Source organism: Arvicola amphibius, chromosome 1 (assembly GCF_903992535.2).
Source record: "Arvicola amphibius chromosome 1, mArvAmp1.2, whole genome shotgun sequence".
Taxonomy (NCBI): Eukaryota; Metazoa; Chordata; class Mammalia; order Rodentia; family Cricetidae; genus Arvicola; species Arvicola amphibius.
Genome location: NC_052047.1, coordinates 187,732,006 through 187,759,291, shown reverse-complemented (window position 1 = coordinate 187,759,291; position 27,286 = coordinate 187,732,006). Strand labels below are relative to the sequence as shown.

At 44.0% G+C, this 27,286-nt stretch overlaps 1 protein-coding gene across 1 annotated transcript in view; it reads right to left on the bottom strand.

The window, feature by feature from the left end:
- The window catches only part of Cfap58 (cilia and flagella associated protein 58), a 104,356-nt gene that overhangs the window by 17,079 nt on the left and 59,991 nt on the right, over positions 1–27,286 (bottom strand). The window contains exon 15 of the mRNA XM_042054474.1: positions 26,825–26,929. Coding sequence (XP_041910408.1) covers positions 26,825–26,929 — 105 coding nt within the window. The remainder of the gene's footprint in view (positions 1–26,824; positions 26,930–27,286) is intronic.

Genomic DNA, 27,286 nt, shown 5'->3' with positions numbered 1-27,286 from the left:
TGGTCTACAGTGTGAGTTCCAGGACAGTCTGGGCTACACAGAGAAATCCTTTCTCAAAAATAAGAAGAATTTTCAATGCGATTTGGTTTTCCTGAAAAATTGAACTAAAATTAATTTTAAAACTGTCTCATAACAGAATTTACACTGTAACCATAGCAATGTATGACTTGGAACAAATAATTAAGACAATTATTAATCATCATAATAATCAACGAATCGTGAACTTATGAGATTTGTGTATTTAAAGCTATTTGATATCTTTGCAATTTCCAGTGGATCTATAGAAAACTAATATGGACATTTTCACTTTTATCCTAAAATAGTATCTTTATAGGGTGGTAGACTTCATTTCCCCAAGTAGAAAACAATGTGGAACTTTTTTTCAAGCTTATTCTCCATTTTTGTTTTTTCTTCCAGCCTTGCAGTACTAGGCAGGGGAACTGTGGGTGTCTCTGAGGACAGGCAGGTGACTCTGTCCTCCATGACAGGCAGTAGGAAGCCATTGAGAAATGCCTCTCCCTCTTTTCCTGCAGAGTAGCTTTCTCCATTGATCTGTAATTGTTTATATATGCTGGAGAGATAAATTTTATGCCTTAACTTTCTTTATGATTTCCTGGAGGAACAGACGGCCTTAATTTTAGTGTAGTAAGATTTAGCTATAATTTCTTTTATGGTTAATGCTTTTCGTGTTTCATTTAAGTACTCTGGCCGAGTGTTTTTAAAAGATTTCTTTCAGTGGAAATATTCAAAGGCTTCATTAATTCCTTGCAAATCTCTTTCCAGCTCCTAGATCTTTAACGTTATCTCCATCGGCACTTACGCTTGGTTAATTTGTTCTCTTCCAGATTCTGGTTTGTCATTGACTTTGAGTGTGATTCCAACATTTTCCTGGCGACACCTATGTTGGCATCACTGCACATGCCATCTAGTGTGAAGATTATAATTTCACCTTCAGCTGCTTCATATTGTGTTTCCACTGTACTGTCGGGCTGCACTGTGAGGGGATAATTCCACCGAATGACAGATACCAGTGTTGTCCACATGGGTCACTGATGCTGGTAGAAACAGGTGAGCAGGGACAGGCTAACAGGAAGCTTGTTCATGACTATAAGTCATGGCATACTCAACACCCTGAATGATATCACGGCTTGGAAAAACTGGACAAAGAATACTGGGGTGGGGAGGTAAGAGAAGCCAGTCCACCCCTCACACAGAACCTGCATTAGAGACACGCCAGGCACAGCGTGCACTCGGCGTGTGTTATTTCACCAACTGGACATTGTGTTCCAGATGAGGAGGATGAAGCTAGGAACGGTGGTGCCTTTCCAAGTGAAACTACTGAGCGGCGGAGACAGGCTTGGAACTGACTGGCTCCAAACAGAGTGGGAAAGATTGGGATGAAAATGTATGTATATTTTCCTTGTTCTCAGCCACTACATGAAAAAGGGGAACAATGCAAAGCAAGGCACAGGAGTGAGAATTGAGGATTTAAGAGCGTCCAGGGAACAGTCCAAGGTGGCTTGAGCCAGCTTACTAGACTAGAGAGGAGGGTCATGTGTGTCTCTAAGGACACAAGGTGAGTCTATCTTTAATTCTTTTTTTAAAATATTTATTTACTTATTAATCATACAATATTCTGTCTGTGTGTATGTCTGCAGGCCAGAAGAGGGCACCAGACCTCATTACAGATGGTTGTGAGCCACCATGTGGTTGCTGGGAATTGAACTCAGGACCTTTGGAAGAGCAGGCAATGCTCTTAACCTCTGAGCCACCTCTCCAGCCCCCTATCTTTAAGTCTTGTAGTAGGAAGCTATAGAGGTTTCTTGGTGATAATTATCCTTATATTAATAGCATGATATGTTATTTCTATACTGCTCTGATAAGTTATTTATATCATGAAACATATAAGTCAGGGCATTTCAAAGACTGAGATTAAAATGCACATGCATATAGATGGTCTAGTATTTTCTTCTAACAGAGTGGGTTGTCTCAGGTGCTCTTGGATTGCAGAGAGGATCATCTGAAAGAAGACAATGCCCAATGAGAACAGGGGGGATCAAAGCAAAGACTGAAGACAGATGTACAAGCACATATAAACGGACTGAGGTGGTCAGCAACTGGCTGGAGCAAAGGGAGAATGGAGGAGTCAGAGTGGTTCTTGTATCTCAAGCTATGGAGCTTAGAAAAGCTGCCACCCCATAAATGTTCACAGCAGGTCAGGGAGAAGGCAGTTCCAGGCAGAAGAGGACATCCGAACGGAAAGAATTAATAGGACACCCTCATAACCTGCAAGTACCAAGAAACCTGAGCCCAGGATGCAGAAGTATCTAGAGAAATCATCTTGACTTTCACCCTCCTGACGTCTTAGCAGGGAATGAGACCTTTGAGTGTAAAGGCAGAATTTGAGAATATGACCTGGATAATGGTTACCACTGGCCAACAGGACAGGAGGGAACAAACAAGCAAAGGAATGAGAAAGAAGAGTTAGATGGGGAAAGAGAATCATTCAACTTCTGAGACAATAAAAGGAGGAAGGCGCTTGTAAAAGGAGTGGATAGCATCAAATTCAGTATGCCTCGGGGGACTAAAGAGCAGTTGCATCCCATTTATTCAAGCGTGCACTAACTCCTCCATTCATTTGCAGTCTTCTACACACACACACACACACACACACACACACACACGTGCTGCCCCAGGCACTGGGCTACACCAGCATTAACATCTCTGCAACCATGGTCACCCTCTAAGTTACTGGCTATTGTTTATTAAACAGCTGCTCCACGCCAGCCCCATCTTTTCCCTTTTACAAATGGTACCCATCCCTTTTAATGATTCTGCAGTTCACTGGCCTCAGCTTATTGATAAGGAGATGTGACCCGAACCAGATCATTCTTCCCAGAGCTGTGAGGAAAACCCACTTCCCAGAGACCATATTCCTTCTGTGATTCAAGGAATTTAGAGTCTAATGGTGGAGAAGACAAATGAGTCCAGGATATTCTGAGATAAGGGGAGTTCTGCGTAATAACAAACAGAGAAGAGACATCTCTGAAGAGAAAAGGTCCCTGGCATTCCATCACCCATAATACTCCATCACTTTCTAAGAGTGCAAGGGATTCCACTTCCAAGGTCCCCTGGCTAGGATCACTCATCCTTTTCCCCTGAATCAATCTCTCTAAAGCTTGTTTCTCAGTGAGTTGTACAGGAACAATATAAACCAGGCTACAAATGTGTTGTTGGGTTTCCAGAGAGAGACAATCAGGAGATAGCTTCCACTAAAATTGAGAATCTTTGGTCCTAAAAGAAGTTCATTCCTCTGGCCCAGTCTAACATCTCTAAGTTAGAAGTATGCCTTCCGACTTCTACACCCTCCGCTCTAAAGACTGGAGTCAAGAGTTATTCCAGGCAGTAAACTCCAACCCCTCTCTCTAAGATGCACCCAACGGAGGAAACACAATGGAAATTCTAGAACCATAGTTAATTTGACCTAGGATATGAATGATCCCCTGGGGATTAATAAAAGAGAAGCTGATGTCAAATACTTAAGAAATAGTAATTATGATACTAGCCAAGCCTTACTGAGCATATGTCAGAAGCTCAGGAGAAACCACTTTCTACAAATTATCCTGTGGCCCTCTCACATCAATTTCTCTTTGTAATTGAAAAAACAGGGACTCACTGAGGCTAAGTCATGTGTTTAAGACTGCTATAGAGATCAATACTTTGCAATGGTACAGATCTTGGTTTATTGATACAAATTTAAGATCAATTTTGTTATATATATATAATATATATATTATATATATATTTCTGCTCTTGAGTAAGGTATTGTGTTTGTGCAGCTCATTTAAAAAATGTGATGTATAATTAAGAGATACAGGTTAATAGATAGTCATCTATAATAGTCAAGTTGGTAGTCATGTTAGTTAGATTTTCTAGATATATAGAGATATATTTCAACTAAATAGGTATTCTTTAAATCTTTCAGAGACCTTCAGAATACGACATTTACAATGAGACACATCTGCTTCTGGCAGCACCAATTACTTCAAGAGGAATATAGGTATCAAAGAGGCTCCTTACAGAGTTTGTTAGCCATTTAGGCAAGAAACTGTTCTTGCCTGGACTGCTTGATGGTATGCTGTGTGAACTGGACATGCAGCACCCACAGAAAGATGACTGCTGAACTTGCCTAAAGGTGAGATGGTCCTTCAGGGTTCCTGCTTCATAAAAAAAGTCTGCAAAACATTCTGCAGGACACAGAAGAAAGTGACTGACAAACTGCCAATATAGGCAGAACTGTCTTTGAAATTTCCTGCGTCATGGAAAAGTCTGCCAGATACAATGGGCCTGTAGGCTAAAGATGGGTGCCCACAACGTTACAGAAGAACTTTGGGTGATTGTACAGAAAGTCAAATGTCTGTCAATTCTAGAGTGTTGGAAGTTGCTTACAGTGCACTTCCTGTTTACTTAAGTAATATTATATCCTTCTGGAGTCATTGATGGAGTTGAAAAATATAGTTATAGTTTTGCTTAGTTATGATAAAATATAAAGTAGATATAAATATTGTAACTATAATTCTTGCTTGATAACTGCTTTGTTATATGTAATTTTACTATGTTAAAATTAAAACCTTCCTTTTCATTTAAACAGAAAAAGGGAAATAATGTGGGAAGTCCTTCTGTATATGTTTTACTTTTATTGGTTAATGAATAAAGAAGCTGCTTTCAGCCAGTGGCTTAACAGAATGGAGCTGGTGGGAAAACTAACTGAATGCTGGAAGAAAGAAGATGGAGTCAGAGACATCATGGAGCTTCCAGAGGAGAAAGATGCGAGCTGCCCGCTGGAACCTTGCCAGTAAGCCACAGTCACGTGGTGATACACAGATTAATAGAAATGGGTTAACCAAAGATATGAGCTAACTAGTAATACGCTTAAGTGATCAGCCAAGCAGTGATTTAAATAATATAGTTTCTGTGTGATTATTTCTAGTCAGGATGCTCTGGAAACAAACAAGTGGCCTCCTACAACACAAGACCACACACCTTTAAAGTACAAAAAGAAGACTTGTACCCAGGACACAGATTTGGTTTGGGGCAGAAGGGTTATTAGAAGTTGAACCCAGGGCACACTTGCTAGATAGGTAGTCTATTGTTGAGCTACAACATCAAATTCTTTTTTTAAATTATTACCTATTTTGAGATAGGGCATCATTCAATTGATTCTGGAACTTACTTTATAACATAAGCAAGCCTTGAACCTGTCATCCTCCCACCTCAACCTCGTGAGTAGCTGGGATTACCAGCCTATAGCAGCAAGCCCAACTTTGCTTTGTGATTTTTGCCCCTTTTATATTACTTAGGCCTCTTCCTCCTTCTAGAGAGAAGCTCATTTATCATACAAGGACACTTACCCAGGAATGCCCACCTACAACTTTTACAACCACAAAAACTGAAAAGAAAATGTACTAAACTAAACCACATCACTTGAAAGGATGGATATCATGGAGATATACAATGGAATTATCTACAGCTTGAAGTGTATCCACATAGATCGCAGAAATACAATGTGGAAAGGGTATAAAAGGAAATGAATAATAATGTGTGTCATATAATACCATGTGCAGATGTAAATTTAAAATACATCAAGGAGCTCTATCTATTGCTGGTAGGTACATCCATTTGCAGTAAAAGTTCCAAAATATATGGAAGGATCGCACATCAATTTCATGATGGTCGTTGTCTGCAAGAAAGGCAGGAAAATGAGGTTTTGAAAGGGAGTAAAAGAAGTCTTCACTTAATTTTGAAAATCTATCATTTAAAATCAGAAGCAAACATGACACAATGCTATCAATCTTCATTTGAGGCCAGCCATGGGGGCTCACACCTTTAATCTCAGCACTCAAGAGGCAGAGACAGGGAGATCTCTGCGAGTCTGAGGCCAGCCTGGTCTGCTTAGAGAGTTCTTGGCCAACTAGAACTATAGAATGAGACCATGTTTCAATAAAACAAAATTAGGTAAAAAATTTTAGGGTGCCTGCCGAGATGGCTTAATGTTAAGTGATCTTACTGTTTGGCAAATGATCTGAGTTAGTTCTTCGTACCCCAAAAGTAAGTCATGAGTGCTTGGAAATCTAGCTGCAGGAAGAACCGTGTCGTGGCCTCAGAATGCAACTGCATTCACATGCACACATCCACACGCAGTCACACACATTCACATAACTTAAAATAATCCTTTTTTATCTACTATTTGACATGGATAGAGGGTATATGTATTACTTTTCTCTATATTGAATTGTATTCAAACCTAAAATACACAACCACATACTTTCTCCAACTCCAATATTACATACAAATTCATTAGGTGTTATTCTAAAACTTTTGTGATATTTCTTAAAATTCTGTTTGTGTGTGCAGAAGGAACCTAGCCTAAATTTTTCAAAATAAGTTGCTAACACTGTCTATCATTCTGTGTTTCCTTATCATACAGTAGTTATTGGCTTACACCCTTTTCTCCTCCATGAGATACTGTCAGACAATAGTCTTGTACACTGTAAAGATTTGTCACTTGTATTGATTTAATAAAACACTGATTGGCCAGTAGCCAAACAGCAAGTAGAGGCAGGGCAACCAGAATAGAAGAATTCTGGGAAGAGGAAAGGCTCAGTCTACAGTCATCACCCAGATGCAGAGGAAGCAAGATGAGAATGCCTCACTATTAAAGGTACCAAGCTATGTGGCTAATACAAACAAGAATTAAGGGTAATATAAGATGTAAGAGTTAGTTAATAAGAAGCCTGAGCTAACAGGCCAACCAGTTTATAAGTAATATAGGCTTCTTTATATTTCTTTGGGACTGAATGGCTATGAAACTGGGTGGAACAGAAACCTCTGTCAGCAATGAGATTTGCTCACATCATAGTTAAGGACCATTTCTTTACCTTTTGCATCAAACAATAAACATAAGACTTCATTCCTGATGTTTGTTAAATAAGTTAATGTATAAAGGGGATGGATGGATGGATGGATGGATGGATGGGTGGGTGGATGGATGGATAGATGGATGGGTGAGTGGATGGGTGGGTGGTGGTGGGTGGATAGATGGGTGAATGGGTGGCAGAGTAGATAGATGAATGAATCCATGGATGGGTGGGTAGGTAGATGAATGGATGGATGGATGGATGGATGGATGGATGGATGGATGGATGGATGGTGTATTAGTTTCTTGTTGCTATGAAATACCCTGACAAAAGCAACTTAAGAGAGAAAGCGTGCAATATGTTTCAAAGTTCCCAATTATAGTCCATCACAGAAGGAATGTCACCATGGCAGGAGCTTAGGTGAGTTGGTCACAACTTTTTCTGCTTAATTTTTGTTAAAGTGACACAAACTGAGTCACTTAGGAAGAGGGAACCTCAGCTGACATATGATAACCCCATTGGCATAACTCAGAGGCCTATCCTCCATCTAATTCTAGATGCTTTTGAGTTGACAAGTAGCAGTAGCCATCACAGATGTATGGATGGATGGATGGATGGATGGATGGATGGATGGATGGATGGATGGATGGGTGGATGGCTCAGATACATGCCAAACAACTCTCTACCTATCCTATATAGACCCTCATTCAGATTACATCAAACAATCTCAGGAAATCAGAAAGAACTTACAGCCAAGGTGATACCTAATTAATATCCATAAAACAGAACCATGCTAGTTAGTATGACAGCCACTTGTGGATGTCAAGCACTTGAATTGTATATAGTCTAAACTTATATTCACTGTAAATCTTAATATACATCAGATACTACCTACTTTCTGCTCTGTTGCTATGGTACCAGAAAATGATGTAAAATAACATGTTGGCAACTTAAAGTTCATTTAGTCTTGAAGTAATATTAGTTTGAATAAATTGAGTTAATCAATATACATTATCAAAATCAGTTTCACCCAGCTCTTTTCATGCTTCCTCATTGTGAGTACTGGAAGATTTAACATCACAGATATGGCTAACACTATAAATTTATTGGGCAGCTCTGAAATCAAGAAACAATATTGCCTTACATCTAGAATTATAAAGAAACCCATCCAGTTTTCACATGTGCCTAATCTGAATGCAAACCCACCACCTCTTTATATAAATAATGGCACAAAACTAGATGAAAAAGTATGAGGTCATTATGCCGCACAGCCGACAACTTGGAAAATTAGACCTTGTGCAAATTGTTCCATAAAGCACTTAATAAAATTTTAGGGAAGTGGAAAATTGTGTATTAAGTTCTGTAATGCAAAGTAGATTTGTTTCCAAAAGAACACCATAAGAAGAGAAGATAGCAGCCAAAAAAAAGTAGAACAGCCACAGAGGAGGAGAGCTTTTGTGCCCAGGCTTCTGTAGCCCATAGACTGATGATTTGTTTGCATGCATGAACACGCGCGTGTGCACACACACACACACACACACACACACCTCATGAGGTTTCTTATTTCTGCCATCCTGGGGTTACTTACCAATATACATGAAGACCCACTGGATCCAATCACCGAGCTATTATGGGCAATGCTCAATGAGATGTCCTAGCCCCCTACTTAAAATCCCCCTTCGCTCTTAACACAACTGCTTGCACACCCCAACTTCAAATGTCGTGGAAGCTCTCTTTCACATGCTGCCCTCTCTGTTCCCATGAGAGGGTATCTTAAAAGCCAGGAGAACTGGCTAGCTTTGGTAAACCCAGCCTGAGCCGGGTGCAGAGGCTGGCCTGGAGCACAGAGACATGGCCCTCTCCAGCAGGCAAAGACCAACAGCTCTGCAAATCTGATTTATTATCTGACGTCCTGTCCAGTCAGCCAAAACGGGAGCCTGGGATGGCGAAGTGAAGCAGTTGTGTATAATGTTGGGGTCTGCACAGGGAGCGCCAAAGATGGGTTTCCAGGAAATGAGAGCCATATGACGTCTACATGCACCTGAGTCAATTCTGACCTAGGAGGAATTCAGGTTGCCTCAGACCTGGTAGAATGAAAAGTATTTCACAAGTCAGAGAGCACTAAGTGTATTAGATACCAAAGAGGGATGGAAACTTCCCCAAAGAGGTGCCGTTTGGACACATATCAATTTCACAAACAACAGTCGTTGAGAGACCCTTAAATAGCAAAGACATTGTGATACAGAGTTTTGAGGGATTGGGGCCACTCTGCTCCAGGAGGCACTGGTGTATATTTTTATTATTTTTTTACTTTTATCTGGTGAACAAATTTATTTCATCTCGAGTTCCATAGCCAGCCGAACACCAATGTCATTAATCTGAAAGCTAGTTCAGCGGTGCTCCTTAGAACTCCATGCCCCTCCGGCCACTGTCGCCTCCCCACCTCCTCTGCTCACTGCGCTCGCTGAGACCTGCAGTTACCCTACCTCCCACCCCACTCAGCCTGCTAGCCTTCTGGCTTTGTTGTTCTGTTTCTCCTTCCTCAAGCCCACACAGGAATTCTTCCCAAGTGCCCTACGCAACACACCGCAGTGCCACCTCGTGTGTGTGTGTGTGTGTGTGTGTGTGTGTGTGTGTGTGTGTGCGTGCGCACATATGTACATGTAAAGACAAAAGGTTGTTTGTGGTTTTTATGTCACTAAGTTTCTGTCCTGGAGCCTTTTTTCATAACTGCACGTCTAGAATAGTACACGGTAACAAAGAACCAAAGTCTGCTGCCTCCTTTCTCTCTACCTCCTCTCCCTTCTGAGCCTAGGCCAGCAAAGCTTCTGAACCCAGCTCTGGTCCATAACTGGGCTTTCAGGGGCACTGTAGTGATCTTGTGACCACACCAAGCCTCGGTTCTCTTAATTGGCCAATGTCTAACAATAATGAGCTGCTAGCTTCTTGGAATCTTCTTTTCCCCTCCCCTTGCCCTCAGTGATTTTGACTTCTAAAGCTTAATCAGGAGCATCCCACGAAAGACCCAGCAAACCCCCAATGGACTTTACCCTCCTGACTGCTAAAGTAAAGGGTGGGGGGTTTATCCGAGCAAAGGATGTTTTGAGAAGGGAGCTACAGAATGGGGAGGCTCTAGGTGTGCTCGTGTGTACTGCATAGGAAGCCTTAGCCTCAAAAGAGGACACTCCACACCACCTGCTCCCGCCCAGAGTTGTCATTATGGGAAACACAAAATCTCTGCAGCTCCCAGTGTTGTGCTTGTCACCCCCCATCGTCAAAGCCACCAAGGACCACAAGACAGGGTCTGCTCTTCTTGAGCCACCTGGTCCAGGCGTCCTCTCCCTGTTCTTACCCCATGACTTCTGCATTGCGTAAAAAGCTCGGCAGCAAGGTCCAACCTTGATAGGAGCCCACAGACTCAAGACTCCAAAGAAGCAATTTCATTTCCAACAATAGGCGACAGAATGGGTGGTTTGATCAATGTTTTGGATGTACGTTTAGGAATCAATGACTGTGAACACCGGGCAGGAGCGGGACAGGTGGAACTACCTGACATGCCTCACGGAATAGAGCTTGCTGGACAGATGTGGGCTACTTCTATCTTCACCCACCCCGCAGAGCTGTTAAAACACCAAGTGAGACAATCTATGTAAAATTGCTTTGTCGACTGAAAGCACATTTATAATTTGTAATTATCCTGTGATATTTTGCCTGTAGCTAGACCAGGAGTCAGACTGTGGCGATGCTGGGGGAAGATTTAAATATCTGCTAATTTCTTTTGACTCAAAGTTCCTGGGATTGTTTATAAACTGAAAATCCTAATTAATTTTCATTCTCTCACCCTTTTTCATATGTACAGAGCGCAATATACCTCAGACTCTGTTACCAACCAGGCAGTTCCTTAGGACTTCCAGGGAAGCTACTAGACTTTGGTGTGAACCCTGACAGCCATCTTATTTCCCACAATTTTCTTCTCCAGCCTCCTTCCTTTCTGTCTCCCAAGGCATTATGAAAATAACAGTTTCCCACAGTCACTTCCTGGCCATCCTGCTTTCCTTCGCCTCTCTGCTTTCCAGGGAGTCCTTCAAGTTCCCAGCTGAGGGAGACAAGAACAATGGCTTCTGGATGTGACCGAACTGCTATACTCATGAACCTACACAAGACCAAGCCAGTTGGCGTGCTGCCGGTCGGCGTGCTGCTGGTTGGGTGCGCTAGAACGCAGGGAGACCTGCTCAGGAGCCCTCCAGTCCTGACAGAGGATCCATGGACAGCTGGGGCTTACTGTGGAAGCAGAATCAGGCCCTGGTTGGTTTCCTACTCTCCCGCGGATGGTCACACACCCAAAAGTATATGGGCAGCACAAAAGGAACTCAATCTATTATCATTTTTTAATAAAAGGACACAAAGTTGGAGGGGTAGAAAATTGAGGGTGGAACTCTACAGGGGTCTCAGCCACAGCTCTGTCACTAAGTAGTTATGTGGCCTTGAGCATGTTATCAAAACACTCCGGGTCTCAGTTTCCTTATTTATAGCCCTGAGCTGATAATAGAAACTATTGTAATGGTAATTCACGCAATAGCTATAATACAAAGGACCTATTACAAGAGTGGGCACACATAACACAAAGGCGTTCAGACTGGTAGCTGTTACCATAAGAGTTGAGGTTATTGTTATGATGGAGTCCACAGCTGTCTTGCAGATCAAGGTTACCAGCATTGCTTGTCTCTAAGACAATATATGGTTCCCCGTCATACAACCAGAGGTACATCCCAGCACAAGATAGCCGACTAGAACACACACCCCACCACATCAGTACACATCCTCTCAGAACTGTACCTCCATCTTTCCTCAGCCTCAAAAACTATCTTTGCATTTCTTTCCAACTGTATCTCCTTCCAGCAGACTTTACCGTCCCACCTGTGTGCCTCCACATTGCCCACCACCCAGTCCTGCGACCACCACAGCCTTCACTCTCACAGCCCAGCACCTTCGGCTTTGTCCTGAGCACGTGAAATTACATGACCCACTTGAAGTTAATAATCTACATGAAAAACAGGCACTGCATGGCCCTTAATAGCACATAGTTCTAGTAAGGAGAAGACCCCGGGTTGGTTCTGACAAAACCAGGACTCAGCACTAAGTTTAAACTCTCCTACTCTGGCACCCTGCTGCAATGCATGGTGAAAGAAAATGTTTTGAAAGACAATGTCCCCTCAAAGGGATTAGCACTATTAGGAGGTGTGGCCTGGTTGGAGGAAGTGTGTCACCGTGGAGGCGGGCTTTGAGGTCTCATATATGTGAAGCCATGCCCAGAGAGACAGACCACTTCCTGTTGCCCATGCAAGATGTAGAACTCCAAGCACCACGTCTGCCTGCACAGATGTCACCATGCTTCCCACCATGACGATAATGGACTAAACCTCTGAAACTGTAAGTCACCACAGTCAAATGTTTCCCTTTGTAAGAGCTGCCGTGGTCATGGTGTCTCTTCACAGCGATAGAAACCCTAAGACAGCATGTTTTTTGGAAACAGCTGGAGGAAGCGCCATAATACTCAAGCCCAGCCCGAACACCTTTTCTATCCTGTTCTTCGCCTCCTCTACCCTTAGCCTTCTTGTGTGGGTGGCTGATGCATACAGCAAATGCTTTATATTTGCTGCCCCAGCAGTAGCTCTGACCCATAACTAGGTACTCACTATCATCAACATCTGGCATAATGTGAACAGATGTAATCACAAGTGTTCACTAAATGGAACCATAAAGTAATGATCTGGGTTTTCACGCCCTGCTCTTACACACCAGTCTCATTTCTTCCCAGATATACCTCAGGAATCTTCTCAAATAGGATATAAATTTCCTATGGACAAGGACCACGTCTCGTATTCCTCTGTGTCTCACAAACTTTTGGAGCGAGATAGACACCCCAAAACGCCTTCTGATTATAATTAGTCTTCTAAGCAGACTCCCCCTTTTAAGGACGCAGTGTACCTCTGGAGATGCACAGGATAAAAAGCCATGAGGCAAAGTCCCCCCTCATCACCTCATGACAGACAGAACACCAAGACCCCATTCCCAATTGTCAGGAGCTAAAAGCAAACTTGGTTTGATGGTCTCTCTGTAATGCTTAATATGCTACATATCTGGCATCTGTTCCAGAAGAGACTGTGTGTCAGGAACTCAGAAAATGGTCTCCCGGGCATATAAGCAGTTCCAAGTCTAGTCTCCTCCATTAAATACGCCCAGGGTAGGGAATGTGCATCTTTAAATGCATGAAACATGAGCCAGACTTTGACACCCATCCATCAGGACAGCTTTAAGGGTAATAAAACCAGAACTGCCATTATAAGGAGAGAGAACTTGATGACCCACTGGAGATTTCTTTCAATCTAAACGATTCTATAAATTCCCCTAAAATCATAAAAAAAAGCAGATTAAGGATTCATGTAGGTACCTGCACTATAAATACAAATTAATTTTTGCTCCAGCTGCAATTTTTCTCATCCCTGTGAGAAGCACCTCCATCTCTGGGATATTTTTGGGTGAAATACCAACCAGCAGAGGAGCTGAAGACAGTTAGGACTCCCCCAGGTCCTTGGAGGCAACTATTTTCTTCTAATTTCCCAAATAAATCTGTATCTTGAAATAAACAGAATTGAATCTTGCTGCTGTCCAAAAACATTTATCAAGAAAAATCTGTTTTGTTTGGGGAGTAAGGTATAATTGTACACAAATCCAATAAGAAGCTAAACACTCCACTGAGGAACTCATTCCTGAAAACGTCTGGACTCTGAGTAATCTATTTATTTCTTTTTTCAGTTATTGGTCATATTATCGTTATTTGTTTTTACTAAGATTTCCTGTTTGAACACTGCTCTTTCAAAAACCTTGAATAGTTCCTGAGGCCAGAACTGTATTGTTCCGCCTCTCACCTGGGTTCATGCAACTCCGTTCAAAATGATCCCCGCAGCAGTAAATAATAAAAAACAAACTTTAGCATCCTCACATCTAGTGTAGCTCAGGAACTAGAAATATAAAAGGAAATAGGAGGTGGTAACATTTTTTCCAGATTAATTTATCAGCTACTGAAGTCTGAGCTCACATGTTTGCTCTGATCCAATATGGAGTCAGAGCCCAAAATAGAAATGAACAAATGGGTTGTAGATCACATTTCCAAATGTGTGTGGGGGAAGTGTGTTCAGTTATGACATCACAGCTGTTTCTCCTATAAAAAGAACCATGTCCTATGGCAAACTATAATTTCCCAAATAAAGGGAATAAAAGATGAAAGGAAAGAAAAACATGTCAGCAACAGACTCCAACAATATCGACCAGATGCCAGGCATATTAAAATACCATATCCGACAAAAGATTTTTAAAAATGAAACTTGTGCCACAAGTGTTTAAATTCGAGATGCTTAAATACAAAGCGTTTCTGCTGAAAGACAAAGAAAGAAGACCATGGTACACTGTTGTAGTAAGAGCCGCTTCTGTCCTTGGTCCTGAAAATCCCCATGTTTATTCTGGGCTTTGCCATGTGACTTATGTAGTCCAATAGGACATTAGTAAACATGGCACATGTAGAAAGTCAAACGTCACTTGGACATTGAGATTGGAGCCTTCTTGTTGTTTTGGAAACCTTGAGGTTACAATCATAGAAATCAGCCTCCACCAATCTAGAGGGGACGTAAAGCTCACTCCCATCAGCCTATCCAACTGCCAGGGATACCATTGGCCATGCTGAGCGATGCCTTGAAGACCACCGGGCCCATTCTCCAGCAGGCTGCAAACACATGAACGAGAACCCAATAATCCAGCTGAGCCCTGCCCAAATTGCCAGCTGACAGAATCACATTTTGTAAAATGGTTGCTGCTCTAAGCCAAGAGGCTGTGGAATGGTCTGTTGTACAGCAGAAGCTAACTGATACGAGATCATCATCTAATACTCTCTAGTGAGTAGAGTACGAATGGGCTACTCTCCCCCAGAAGGGAAGTGAGAGACTGCCTGTTTAATGGATGGGTCTTCGCAGTAACTCCTGAAGGGAAGATCACAGAAGAGACACTGAGCTATCTGCTAAGCTCTTGACAAACCACCACTTTGGAAGTTCTCTGCAGTCTAACTCTAAAGTGTAGCGCCCTGGTAATGACCATCACCACGTGGTAAGTACAAGGACCACGCTGTGCACCTCATAAAGACGATCAGGTTTGCTCTGCACAAAACCTTTGTTTGAAAGAGAGTGTTCACAGCTCCGTTTTACACATTACAAGTGAACCGGAACTCACAAATGTGATCTGCTCAACAGCCCGGCCCTTCCTTCTCTCTGCTTTCTACCAGACACTACCCGAAGAAGGCTTCTCCTGCCCCCTGACCTTGTCTATCCCAGGGAGTCTATTCTCTCTCCCTTAAATCTTAGATGGCCAAGAAAAGCAGAGTCACTTCAGTGGATTGAAGCAAGAGAGCTTCATCATGTGGCCAGGGGAATATCTACAACACAGAGCCCATCCACCACAATAAATAAGTAGTCGGCTCCTCCTTTCCCACTCATTGGAAGGTGAAGGTAGAATGGGGGGGTCATCATTCCTTTCCTTCTATACATGTAGGAGATGGTGCTGTATGGAGAGCAGAAGATTCTAGCTATTGTTCCATCTAATATATGTGAAACCTTTATTAATCAAACATCTAGACTCAAACCCACTGTTTCCTGGATTTCTGACCGCTTAGAGTAACTCTAACTAAATTGAGATGACAATGTGGGTAAAGGCAGGAATTCAGTGACCACAGCCCTCTTCTAATGCACTCTGTTTCAAAATACAAGGTGAACAAGACCCTTGATAACCACACCAGAGACAGAGACAACCAATCATCAGTGTGTCTGTCTCTATGGATTACAGGTGTTCAAGATCCGTACGGTTTAGGGCATAAACTGCCTTTTAACTTCTTTCTGCCTAATTGAGCCTAGCAGAGCCATTCTCTTCTTAAGAAACACTGACACTACAGGGAATTGTTCCTAGCCCATTTATGGAGAGACAGTCAGAGGGAATATGAGAAGCGTTTGATAATTGAGCACATGAGATACACCTAGGCAAGTGGGAAGAGACATGGGTGGAAAGATTATTCCCCTCCAATGATGCTGAACAGGAGTGTAAGTATCTCCAAACATCTGCATACTAAATACTTGTTCTCAGCAGGGAGGCTGAGAGTCCATGACAACCTACAATGTTGCCCTTCTCTTAGGGCTGCCAGCCCTGGAGAAACCGGCTTTGGAGGGCAGATGAGTCTCTCTGAGCCAACACTCCAGATCTGATGAAGGGAGTTGCTGTGAGGCTCAGGAAATGAAATAGTGGCTCCTGGATTGTGAATTTCTTCGACCTGCATAAATCCCCTCAAGTCTTGGGAGCATCAGCAAGCATGCTAATTTAAGTTTTAAGACTAAACATTGCCGGGCGGTGGTGGCACACGCCTTTAATCCCAGCACTCGGGAGGCAGAGGCAGGCGGATCTCTGAGTTCGAGGCCAGCCTGGTCTACAAGAGCTAGCTCCAGGACAGGCTCTAGAAACTACAGGGAAACCCTGACTCGAAAAACCAAAAAAAAAAAAAAAAAAAAAAAAAAAAGACTAAACACACACACACACACACACACACGAGAGAGAGAGAGAGAGAGAGAGAGAGAGAGAGAGAGAGAGAGAGAGAGAGAGAGCCCGCCCAGTGAGTAAGGAGCCTGACAAACAGAGTTTGATCCTCGGAACCTACATAAAGGTGAAAGGCAGGAACGACTCTACAAGCTGTTCTCTGTCCTCCATAGGCACACTGTGGTCCAAGGATCCCCCACACACAGACATACGCACAAGCATACACAATATAAACAAGAAATTTTTAGAAACCAAAGAATGATGCCTGACGTTATGACTTAAATATAAAAAGTCCCCCACAAGTTTATGTTGAATGGTGCTTGGGTCTCTTCTGTGATCATGTAATTGTCCTGGCAAAAACTAGGGTATTCTACAGAGATACTTGTAACCTCCAATTTAACTATCAGACTAATGAAGTTATAGACTCCAAGAAAGGGGAATTTCCCTGAGGAATCTCCTGCTGGGAGAAGGAGAAGGCTGGGGATCCTGGCACCAGCTGGAGGGCTAACACGGTTTAACAACTTGTCAGGCCGCTTTCGGATGAGCTCAAAGCGCAAGCAATGACGGGCAACAGTGAGCAAGACCACACCTTGACCGGAACCCTTAGACATGTTAAACTTTCATCTCACTTCAGGACCCCAAAGGTAAGCTGGGGCGAGGGGACAGGCCACAGGATCGCTTTATTCCTCTCCCAATGTGGCCACATTGTCTAAATCTCCCTCCGCTTTACTATTAATGTGGCTGTTTTAATTGACTTTCTCAAGGATGGGCTGCTGAACTTGACTTCTTAGGAAACAGACTGTGTCCCCGTCCTGTGGAATATTACTTTGTAAAGATTTGTTATATTTATGTCTGGAATATTATTTTAACTCTGTAGGTGTGTGGCATTTACTTATGCTGCGTTTGTTTAACTATGTAAAGATTTGTTGTTGTTTTACCTTACCTGCCTAAGGCACCTGATTGGTCTAATAAAAAGCTAAATGGCCAATAGCTAGGCAGAGGAGAGTTAGATGGGGCTGGTGAGCAGAGAGAATAAGTAGGAGGGGAGAATCTAGACTCAAGGAGGGAGCAAGGGACGCCCAGCAGCCAGTCAGCTGGACATGAAGGAAACAGGGAAGTGAAGCATACAGAAGGAAAGAAAGGCAAAAACTCCAAGGCAAAACAGATGAAAAGAAATGGGTGTAGTGGCATTTCATCTGTATTTTAGTAAATAAAGCTTGCCTGAAGTTCAGAGAGTAAAATAGCCACACAGGCCACCCTTAGAGACCAGGCAGCAATGACACACACCTTTAATCCCAGTAGTCACACTAGCTTGCCATAGAAACCAGGCAGTAGTGGTGCACACCCTTAGTCCCAGAACTGGAGAGGATTCTAAAACAGGAGGAGACAGCTCTCAGTCTCAGTCTCATTTTGTGGTTTCCTGGAGGCAAGACCACCATTTTTGAACTGAGATCGTGGTAAGTGTCAGTGGCTGACTGCTTTGCTTTTCTGGTCTTCAGGTTGAACCCCAATATCTGTCTCTGAGTTTTTCTTAATCATGCTTCAAATGGGTTTAAATAAGTTATAACAGCTAGTGGGACCAGCCTAAACTAAGACCAGCATTCATAATTAATAAAAGCCTCTGTCATGATTTGGGGGCTGACAGTCCAAAAAAGCCAGCTATACCTCCCAAGTTCACTAACTATTTGGGGGAGTGCTGGTATTTAGGAGGAGAACTTGTTCCTCTCCTCCTCCCATAGGAGCCCATACAAGAAAACAGGCACCCCTCAAAAGTCCCAAGAAGAGGTGATAAATAAACAAAACACTGTGGAAAACTGGAGAGATGCTCACGGCTATTCCTAAATCTTCCATTGTCCTCTACCCAGGCCAGCAAGGCTCCAGGGAAGCTGAGTCTCTCTCATCCCATTCCTTCCCTTCATTCTATTAAAGAGCAAACATCCACTGACAGAGAGGTCCAGCTTGCATAGTTTCTCTCAGCATTGTTCTGCCTCAGTTTCTCTAGTGAGAGAACATCTCCAATCATCTCAATCAGCTCTAAGGTGGACCACCTCTGGTCCAGATACCAACATATCCAACATGCATTATGTTTAGTGGAGGCTACACCACTAGCCACTGGGTCACAATATTAGAATTCAGCCTTCCAAATCCTAAAGAGGTTGTTAAATAATTGAACAATTACTTTGGAATGGGGGCAGGCAGGAACTCGTCCCAGAAATGAAATGTTCAGTGATGTGGAGGCACTAGAGAATAGCAGTTAGGGGCTGTGTTCTGAATTCCAATGACTAAGGTCCATAAGAGGGGTCAGCAAGCATTTGCTGTGTGGGGTCGGATGGTAAGTGCTATACAGAGGCCTTATGAGCCATTCAGTCTCCATCACGACTACTCAGCTGTACCTTGATAGCACAAGGACAGCCGTGGTCAATAAGTAAATAATGTGTGTCAATTAAAGCTTAATTTCTGGACTCTGAGCCCTAAATTTCATATCGTGTGTGTATGTGTGTGTGTGTGTGTGTGTGTGTGTGAGAGAGAGAGAGAGAGAGAGAGAGAGAGACAGACAGACAGAGAGAGAGAGAGAGAGAGAGAGAGAGAGAGAGAGAGAGAGAGAAGAGTACTATTCTTTTGGGTTTTTTTTTTTTCTAACAACCTAAATAAATGACCAGCATTTTATCTGAGGACCACAGAGAAACACGTAATGGGTCAGGCACAGCCCACGCCATGCCTTCATTTCCCAAACCTTGAGTTATAATCAGAGTGCTGACATTTCTGAGCAGTAAATGCTTGGCCAGGTATTGTTTCCCCTCCTGTGTAAGTTCATGGCCAAGTTCACCTCCCTCCCCTATGGAATAAAAACAGCAGCATCTCCCTTATCTGAGTTTGCTGTGGATGCAGCCGGAACAGAATGGTCAGCATAGGTGGCTAGACACCACTCAGCATTCCGGAAAAGTGAGCAGAGCTGGCTCGCTCCCACTGCTCTTCAAAACTCTCTGAAGCTTCTGCCAAGTCTATTCAGGCTCCCAGCAAAGAGATCAAAATCATCATGTCTCCATCAACAAAGAAACACCGGAGACTTCTCACACTAACGTGGGCAATTTGCTGGTCCAGCAACAGTCCCCAAATCCTGGACACTAACTCATCTGCCGTCTTCCTCCAAATATTTTAGGTGCCTGGAGTGTGAAATCTGAGGACCACTGCAGATGACCAAAATCAAGTCACGGGTTTTTAGCATTGCCTAATTCTCAAGCTTTCTCCTAAGCACTTCGAGCAATTCTCTCCATTAATCACCCAACAATAGGAGACAAGTTCTAGGTTTCAGGGGAGGAAACCATGGTGAGAAGGTGACACAACACAGCAAGGCCAGGAACCCCGGGAGCCCCTGTGTTTTCCCATACCAGGGCTCTTGCTTTGGAGCACTGAAGTCTCCCACAAAGAGAAGGCCACGACTTCTAGACCTAAATGTGGTCCTGAATACCGAGGGTCGTGTAAAGGTGAAGACTGTGGTATGCTGGCCCTGGAGAGCCCTGAAACACAGCAATTCTGCAAAGCTCTCCAGGGTACCAGGGCTGCTGACCTGGCCCAGACTAGGCCTGGAATGCCATGTCTCTAGATGCCGTGGCAAGCATGAGCTTCCTCTGGGCGCGCCCAGGGTGGTCTGTAGACGGTGCACTCAGTGCCCGGATGCTTCTACTTTGCATTCCATGGTAGAAAAGAACCTTTGGAAGCTGACCGCCAACGTATAATTCCATACTCCACCAGATCCCAGTGGCAGAGCCTTGGGAAAAAGTCTTAACCTTTCTGTGTCTTATGATTTTTTTCTCCTCTGTGACAGGAAATGGCTGTGACAGGAAATGGCTTGTGATGACAATTGAATCCCCGTGGCATTTAACAATTTTAGTAAATGCCCCATAAATGTGGGATGGTCAGGAGGTTACGGAAATTGCCAACTCTTCGGTGGAGAACTATGTGAAAATGGGCCACATGAGGTTTATTGTTCCCCTATAGATCAGGAAATTCATGCAGAACTGTCCACATCCTCCTCTCATTCCAGCCATTTTACAGCAAAGTAAACTAGACTTCTGTCCAATCAGTCATGAAATTAAGTTACAGGGAAAGTTCACCTAGAAGGGCAGGACCCACGTGTCAGCAAAGCAGCCACAGCTTCCAACTCAGTGTGTGGTTTACGCACCTGAGGCCACGCCCACTGCCTCGGAGTCTGCGTGCCTGTGAAAGGACCTGTGTGATGCTTTCCGAAGGCAGGACGCATCTGAACTCCCCAACTTCGCTTTCCTGAAGGGGAGAGAACCCTGGTAGACAACAGCAAGCTAATCCCCCCATCCACTTCTAAGTTTCCAATCCCGGCAAGAACGCAGCCTTCTCTATCTTCCCACCACAACCGTGATGTGAAGCTCAGGGACCATTGTCTGCTAGACTCACAGCAAGGGGCAGACTGGGAGCACACCCGCGGGAGTCAGCCTGCCTCTCTATACAAAGATAACACAGACAGATCCATAAACCAAGAGTAAGCCCCAACCCCCTGCAAACTTAATAGCAAAGTACCAAGGCAACAGGAAGAATAATTCCCTAATTTGTTGGCCCAAAATTAGAATTCCGTGTCTGTAAGACGTACGACTTCTCAGAGGACCACCGTTCTTCCAGGATTAATCAGTCGCTGCACAGATATTAGTAGGGATGATGCTAGGACTGTGATAATCAATAGGAAGGCTCAGAACTCAGCTTTGGAAGAAAAACAATTGCCTCTGTGGAGCCTATAGGCTAGCACAAAAGTGTCAAAATGCACAATGGTGGACTGGGGGTAGTTCTGTTGATGAAGTATCTGCTGAACAGACATAAATCTAAGTCCCAGGATTTCCATGAAAGAGTCAAGTGCTGTGGCACATGAATATAATGCCAGCACCAGGAAGGCAGAGAAAGGACACTTGGAGCGCTCGAGTCGGCCATCTTGGCCTACGCCATAAGTCTGGGCCTTCTCTCAAAACACAAGGTAGACAGTTCCTGAGGGACAATAACTGAAGTTGACCCCTGACCTCCACAGATATCTCACACACATGTGCACTGTCACACATGAACACCCATGCAAGTATACATGCTAAGCACAATTTTAATGATTGCATTGGCCACAGGTGTGATGTGAGCTTCATCAAAGACACTAACCAGGGAAGAGGGGTTCCCTGAAGAAGAAACGCACATTAACAGTGAAAATCCCAGGATGAGGAGTTGGCTGGGAGTTTATGGCTTGGATGTGAAATGTCTCCCGTATGTCTGAACTCTTGGAGCCCATCTGGTGACACCATTTGGCAAGGCTGTGGAGCCTTTAGGAGGTGGAGCCTCACTGGAGGAAGTGGACCAGGAGGAGCAAGTCTTGAGGTGTTATGCCCCTCTCGCACTTCCGTCCCAATCTCTGCTTCCGGAGTGTGGATACAATGCTAGAACAAGCAAGTGACTAAAACGTCTGCATCTACTGAGCTCTTAGCAGGGGGAGAAGCCCTTAACATAGGGATAACAAGGAACTCCCCAGTTCCTAAGGAACTCCCCAGTCCAGTAGGGAGGAAACAGTCTTCATCCTATCTGTTTCTTAAAAACAGTGGAGTCTCTCTATTGCCAGGAAACAGAAACAAAAAAGAATCATCCCTTAAAAGTTATCCTGGTACTCAAAAGAACTCAACCACAGATCTTCAAAATTGTACAAATTGTTCTTCTGTAAGTGCTGGGAACTTTTCTAATATTTTAATAAAGCACAATCTTGTAGAACTTTTCCTACTTTGCTGACATATCAAGGCTTGCTGTCTGGGGATATGTGTCTGCTAAGGCCCTTTGTAGCAGCCAATCATAAAAGACTAAATGAGGGATTGCTCAAGAAGAAGTGAGACTTTGGAGAGCTATAAAAACTGCTTTGTGACAAACAAAATGATTGATGTTGATGATGGCATTGCTAATAACAATATTCCCTTCAACACGGATGTCCATTAGCACACTCAAGTCCAAATTTACAGATGAGGTGGACAATCGGTGAGACCTCTGTATTTGTTATGTTCATACTGGCTATGACTGTGACCAAAGGAACTCACAGGAGGAAGAGCACATTTGGGCTTATAGTTCCAGAGGCATAAGAGTCTATCATGGTCGCCAGGCAGGGCAGCAAGCAGCAGGCTTGGTGGAAGGCACAGGAAACTGGAAGATCGCATCTTAAACTGAAAGCAGGGAACAGAGAGTACAAAGAGGCAGTAGGATGAAGCTGTGCACTCTCAAGGCCACCTCCTCCAGTGACACACTTCCTCCAGCATTTCCTCCAACATGGCTGCACCTCTTAAACCTCTCCAAACAGTGCCACCAACTGGGGACCAAGTGTCCAAATGCTTAAGCCTATGGGGGACATTTCTTATTCAAACCAACAGCACAGTTCCTAATGATGACCATTTATCAACTAAATAATCTGAAATCTTCAACTGTGGTGTTCCCAAAGCATGTGACACCCTAACCAAAGCAATGCAATGCTTTTTACCACAAAGCAGTCTGCATGTGGTTGGCTCAACTGTCAAAATCAAAAGGTGTCCTGCATTTAAAGCTGTGAACTGTGACATATGGCAGCCACCCTTCAAGGGGATACTCAGTGAGTAAGAAACCTGGACTTGAGAGGCCCCAGGAGGAGAAGAGTGAGGGTCTGAGCCTGAGTGAACTGGAGAATTGTGGCTGGGATCTTCCACGTACGAGCTACACCAAAAGCAAAAGGACAGACAGAAATGTTCTACCTCTGCCAGGAAGACCACAGGGACCCATCTCTCATGGGAAAAACAAGGTTCCTCTAGGAATGAGGATCTACCAACTCCTGTCACAAGTCCAGGATCCCAACACGTGTTGACAAAATGGGCCAAAGAGTCCCAACTTGAGAGCTTAACACAAAAATATTACTCTAAAAAGTGACATTGCCTAGGGAACCTGACAGAAACAAACTCAGGCACATGGGTCCCCAGATAAATGACCTGAGTTCCATCTGTGGATCCCACAGTGGAAGAAAAGAACCAGCTCCTGAGGCTGACCCCTGACGGCCACACACACCACGGCACATGCATGCCTGCACTCACACCTATGTGAAGTGTGCGTGTACATGTCTGGACACACGTACACACAATAAGTAAAGATAAATACTGTGAAATAAGAAGATCAAAGAACCATAGTAAACACTAGTGAACTATAATATATCAGCCAAAACAAAACCAGAGCCAGATGGTTTTTTATTTTCCAAAAATATAAAGAGCACCCCAAAATTCAAAAGTATACTAATATTATTTTAAAGAATGCTGTTGGTAGGGATATACTAATATCAGGTGAATTTTAGCATTCTTGTGTATAATACTGAATAAATAATTCCCCCAGAAATGAATAAAAATCATACCCTTTAACTCACTTTATGATCATACCAAAAAGTGTTTGAAGTTAAAAAAAAAAAAAACACAACTAAAAGAAATCAAGCTGAGCATGACCTTAAAAGCACTCGCCTTTAATCCCAACCCTGGAGAGGCAAAGGCGGGTGGATCTCTGTAAGTTCAGAATGTGTGGAAGGCGTGTATCTTTTTCAAACACCGGGATCATTTACTTCTAAGTGATCACTTATGCTCAGAGGCGGTATTAGATTCCAAAGACCACACCTACTACAGTCCTCGGTGGAAGACCAGAAGAAAAGTTAGCCTAAAATATGCATGGATCTGAAGACCTCAAAGTGCACACTTCGTTCTCATGGGAGAAAGAACAAGGATCCTTCAGACTTATTCTCAATGGAGGAGCAATTCTTAAAGGAGAAAAGATTTACAACTAAATAAAAATACCATCTATATCAAAACCTATGGGAAGGGACTCAGGTGTCACTTAAAAGATACTTTATGGACTGGGATGCGTCTAGGAGAAAATAAAAGGGCTGTGGGCACAGCTCAGGGACAGAACTCCTGTCTCAAACATGCATGGTTCACTCCTCAATGCCAAAAACAGAGAAAAGACGAAATAAGATGGGTAGGAGGGACGAGAAGGGGGAGGGGACAGAGAGGAGAGATTCATGGCTGTGCCTCTGACAAGGTAGAAGAAGGGGGAGGGGAACGGAGAGGAGAGATTCATGGCTGTGCCTCTACTTTGACAAGGTAGAAGAATAGAGAAAACCCAAGTATCTAAGAGGAAAGAAATAACAAAGCTATAGTGCCAGGGGCTGGAGGGATTGCTCAATGGTTAGCAACACTTGCAGAAGACCAAGGTCTGGCTGCTAGCACCCCCATCAGGAGGCTTCTTCCTGCCTGCGACTCCATTTCCAGGGCATGAGAGGCTCCTGATCCCCTCAGGCACCCGCACTCACCCAGGGACAAACACGCTTTCTTAGTTATGTTCCCCAATATAGAACAGAACAAACCCCCTATAAAATACAAAACAACGTGTTTTTAAAAAACTGAGTTTTGACATGAGCCAAAATTGATTCTCTTTAAATTTTACAAAGTGGCAACAGTAACAGAAGAGGTGAGAGAGTGACGTCAAGGACGGTGGGGGTTCTGGGGTGACTGGCTGGCTGGAGTCTCAAGCCTTTGCTCTCCAGCTGCCTGGCCTTGGTGTGGAACATTGTAAGAGCATTTTTAAAGTCACAGTGCACACTCTGGTGAGTCCCCAGTGCCCGTGCTCTGATTGACTATCCCCGCAAGACCCCCAAGTTAGGAATGTTCCATCAGTGAGAGCTGGCATTACAATCCCTGCTTTCCGTAAGCGGAAAGAATGTTTGAAAAGACGTCTCTGATTCCCCCTAAGTCACTAACCCATCAACCTCTGAAGAGAGTTCTTGCCCAACTCCAGAACCTGCCTTCTCCATCACTGTGCTCCTCTCCAGGACAGGAGGAAAATGTCATGCTCACTCCATGCAGTGATGTCCCAATTGCTGTGTGCTGTACTGTGCAGCCAACTTTAAGGGAAACACCTCTAAGGTCAAGTACAAAGTATAAGAGGGGCAAAAGGCTCCTCTCGCACATGTGTAGAAGTTCTTACTCTTACAAATGCCTACCCAATAGTTAAGGTCACATTGGGATCGATATTTAATATGAACTGAGTGTAGCTAAGGTCTTTCGGCACCTACACTGTTCATCTTAATGGGTTCTATTGTCCACAATAGAGCCTGGGAACCTCAGGTGCAGAGAAATACCAATCACATAGCCACGACTCAACAGAATGCCAGTCCTGACCACCTGGTGCCAGCACCGCCTTTCTTCCTCATCCTTACATTTCCAGGCCCCCGCTTTCTGACCACCACCTGCAGGTGATCGGCTCACACACGAGCTGCTGGGAGGAAATGAAACAGGATAACCAAAGCCTCCACACCACACAGTGGCCAGCACAGGGTAAGGGATGGCCTGGTAAAGATAAAGGCGAGGCAGGGACGGAGGGGAGGAGGAGGAGGAAGGGGCAGGGGCAGGGAGCAGCAGCGTCAGCAGCAGCTGATGGTGAGGGCCTCCGTGACTGATAAACTGCCAGGATTTACCTCCTAAAGGTCTCAAAACCAGGATGGGGAGATGGCTCTGGGGGCAGGAGCTCTTACTATCCAAGTCTAAGGACTTGAGTTTGACTCCTCCAAACCCATGTAAAATCCAGGCATGTCACACATTCCCGTAACCCCAGCATCAGGAGGCTTGAGACAAGAGGATCCTGGGAGCTTGTTCACCAGCCAGCTTAGTCAAGATTCAGGCTTACTGAGAAAACCTGTTTCTAGAGAATATGGTGGGTGGCGGCTATAAGGAAGATGCCAGCATCCTCCTCTAGCCTTTACATGAATGTGCACCAGTGTGCACACACCTCGCCCATGCACGCACACACACACACACACACACACACACCACATCCTCAAACACATCTTTCCGCTTCACTCACACAGACCCTCCTGGGGACGATCATTTGTGCTCCATGTGAAAACCATTTTCAAAGTTGAAATCACAGCACTTCACACTCTATGAAGATAGGAAGAAAAGTGATTAAAATAATTTGATAAATAATAGAACTGCAGGAAAGTGAGAAAATGTTCACATTGCCTGACTGCAATAAGTCTAGCCTTGAACTTCATTTTCTGGGATTCTTGAAATATCAGTGATCGCAGCATAAAAGAACAATTAATCAGGCTGTCTGTTCTTGTGTGAGTCGCTGTTGCCATCTACAGTTTAGGACGAGGCATGCACCACTGCCAAGCCACCAATTCTGAGGCTCCCGGAGATGGCCATGTTTGTTTGGGGAGCACAAACAGGGAGACATACCTGAAGGAGCAGCTCTTTCTCCACCACCTCTTCTGTCTTGCTGATGAGTCGCTTCTGCAGGGTGTGAATTTTCTGGATCAGCTCAAAGGTACTGGGGTCACTGGCCTGTGCAAGGAGAGCGACGGGAGACGGCATTAGTTTCAGAGCTCCGTGGTCTGTGTGCGGTAATGCCTGCTTTATTAAAATGCCTTTCCCACTTGAACACCGAGGACACAAAGAACCGAAGCCAAAAAGAAAAAGAGGCATAGCAAATGACATAAACTCCTGCTCCCAAGAGCAGACCGCAGTTTCCCGCTGTCTCGACTATGGTGAAAACTGAGGGTTTGCCCCACCAGAAGGGAAGACCTTAATCATCTCACGACCATGTGTGATGCTCAGTGTTTCCCATGTAATGTCACACTTTAGCCACGTGACCGCTGTGAGGAGATATCAGTCTTCCCCTTTTACAGACAGGAGAACTTA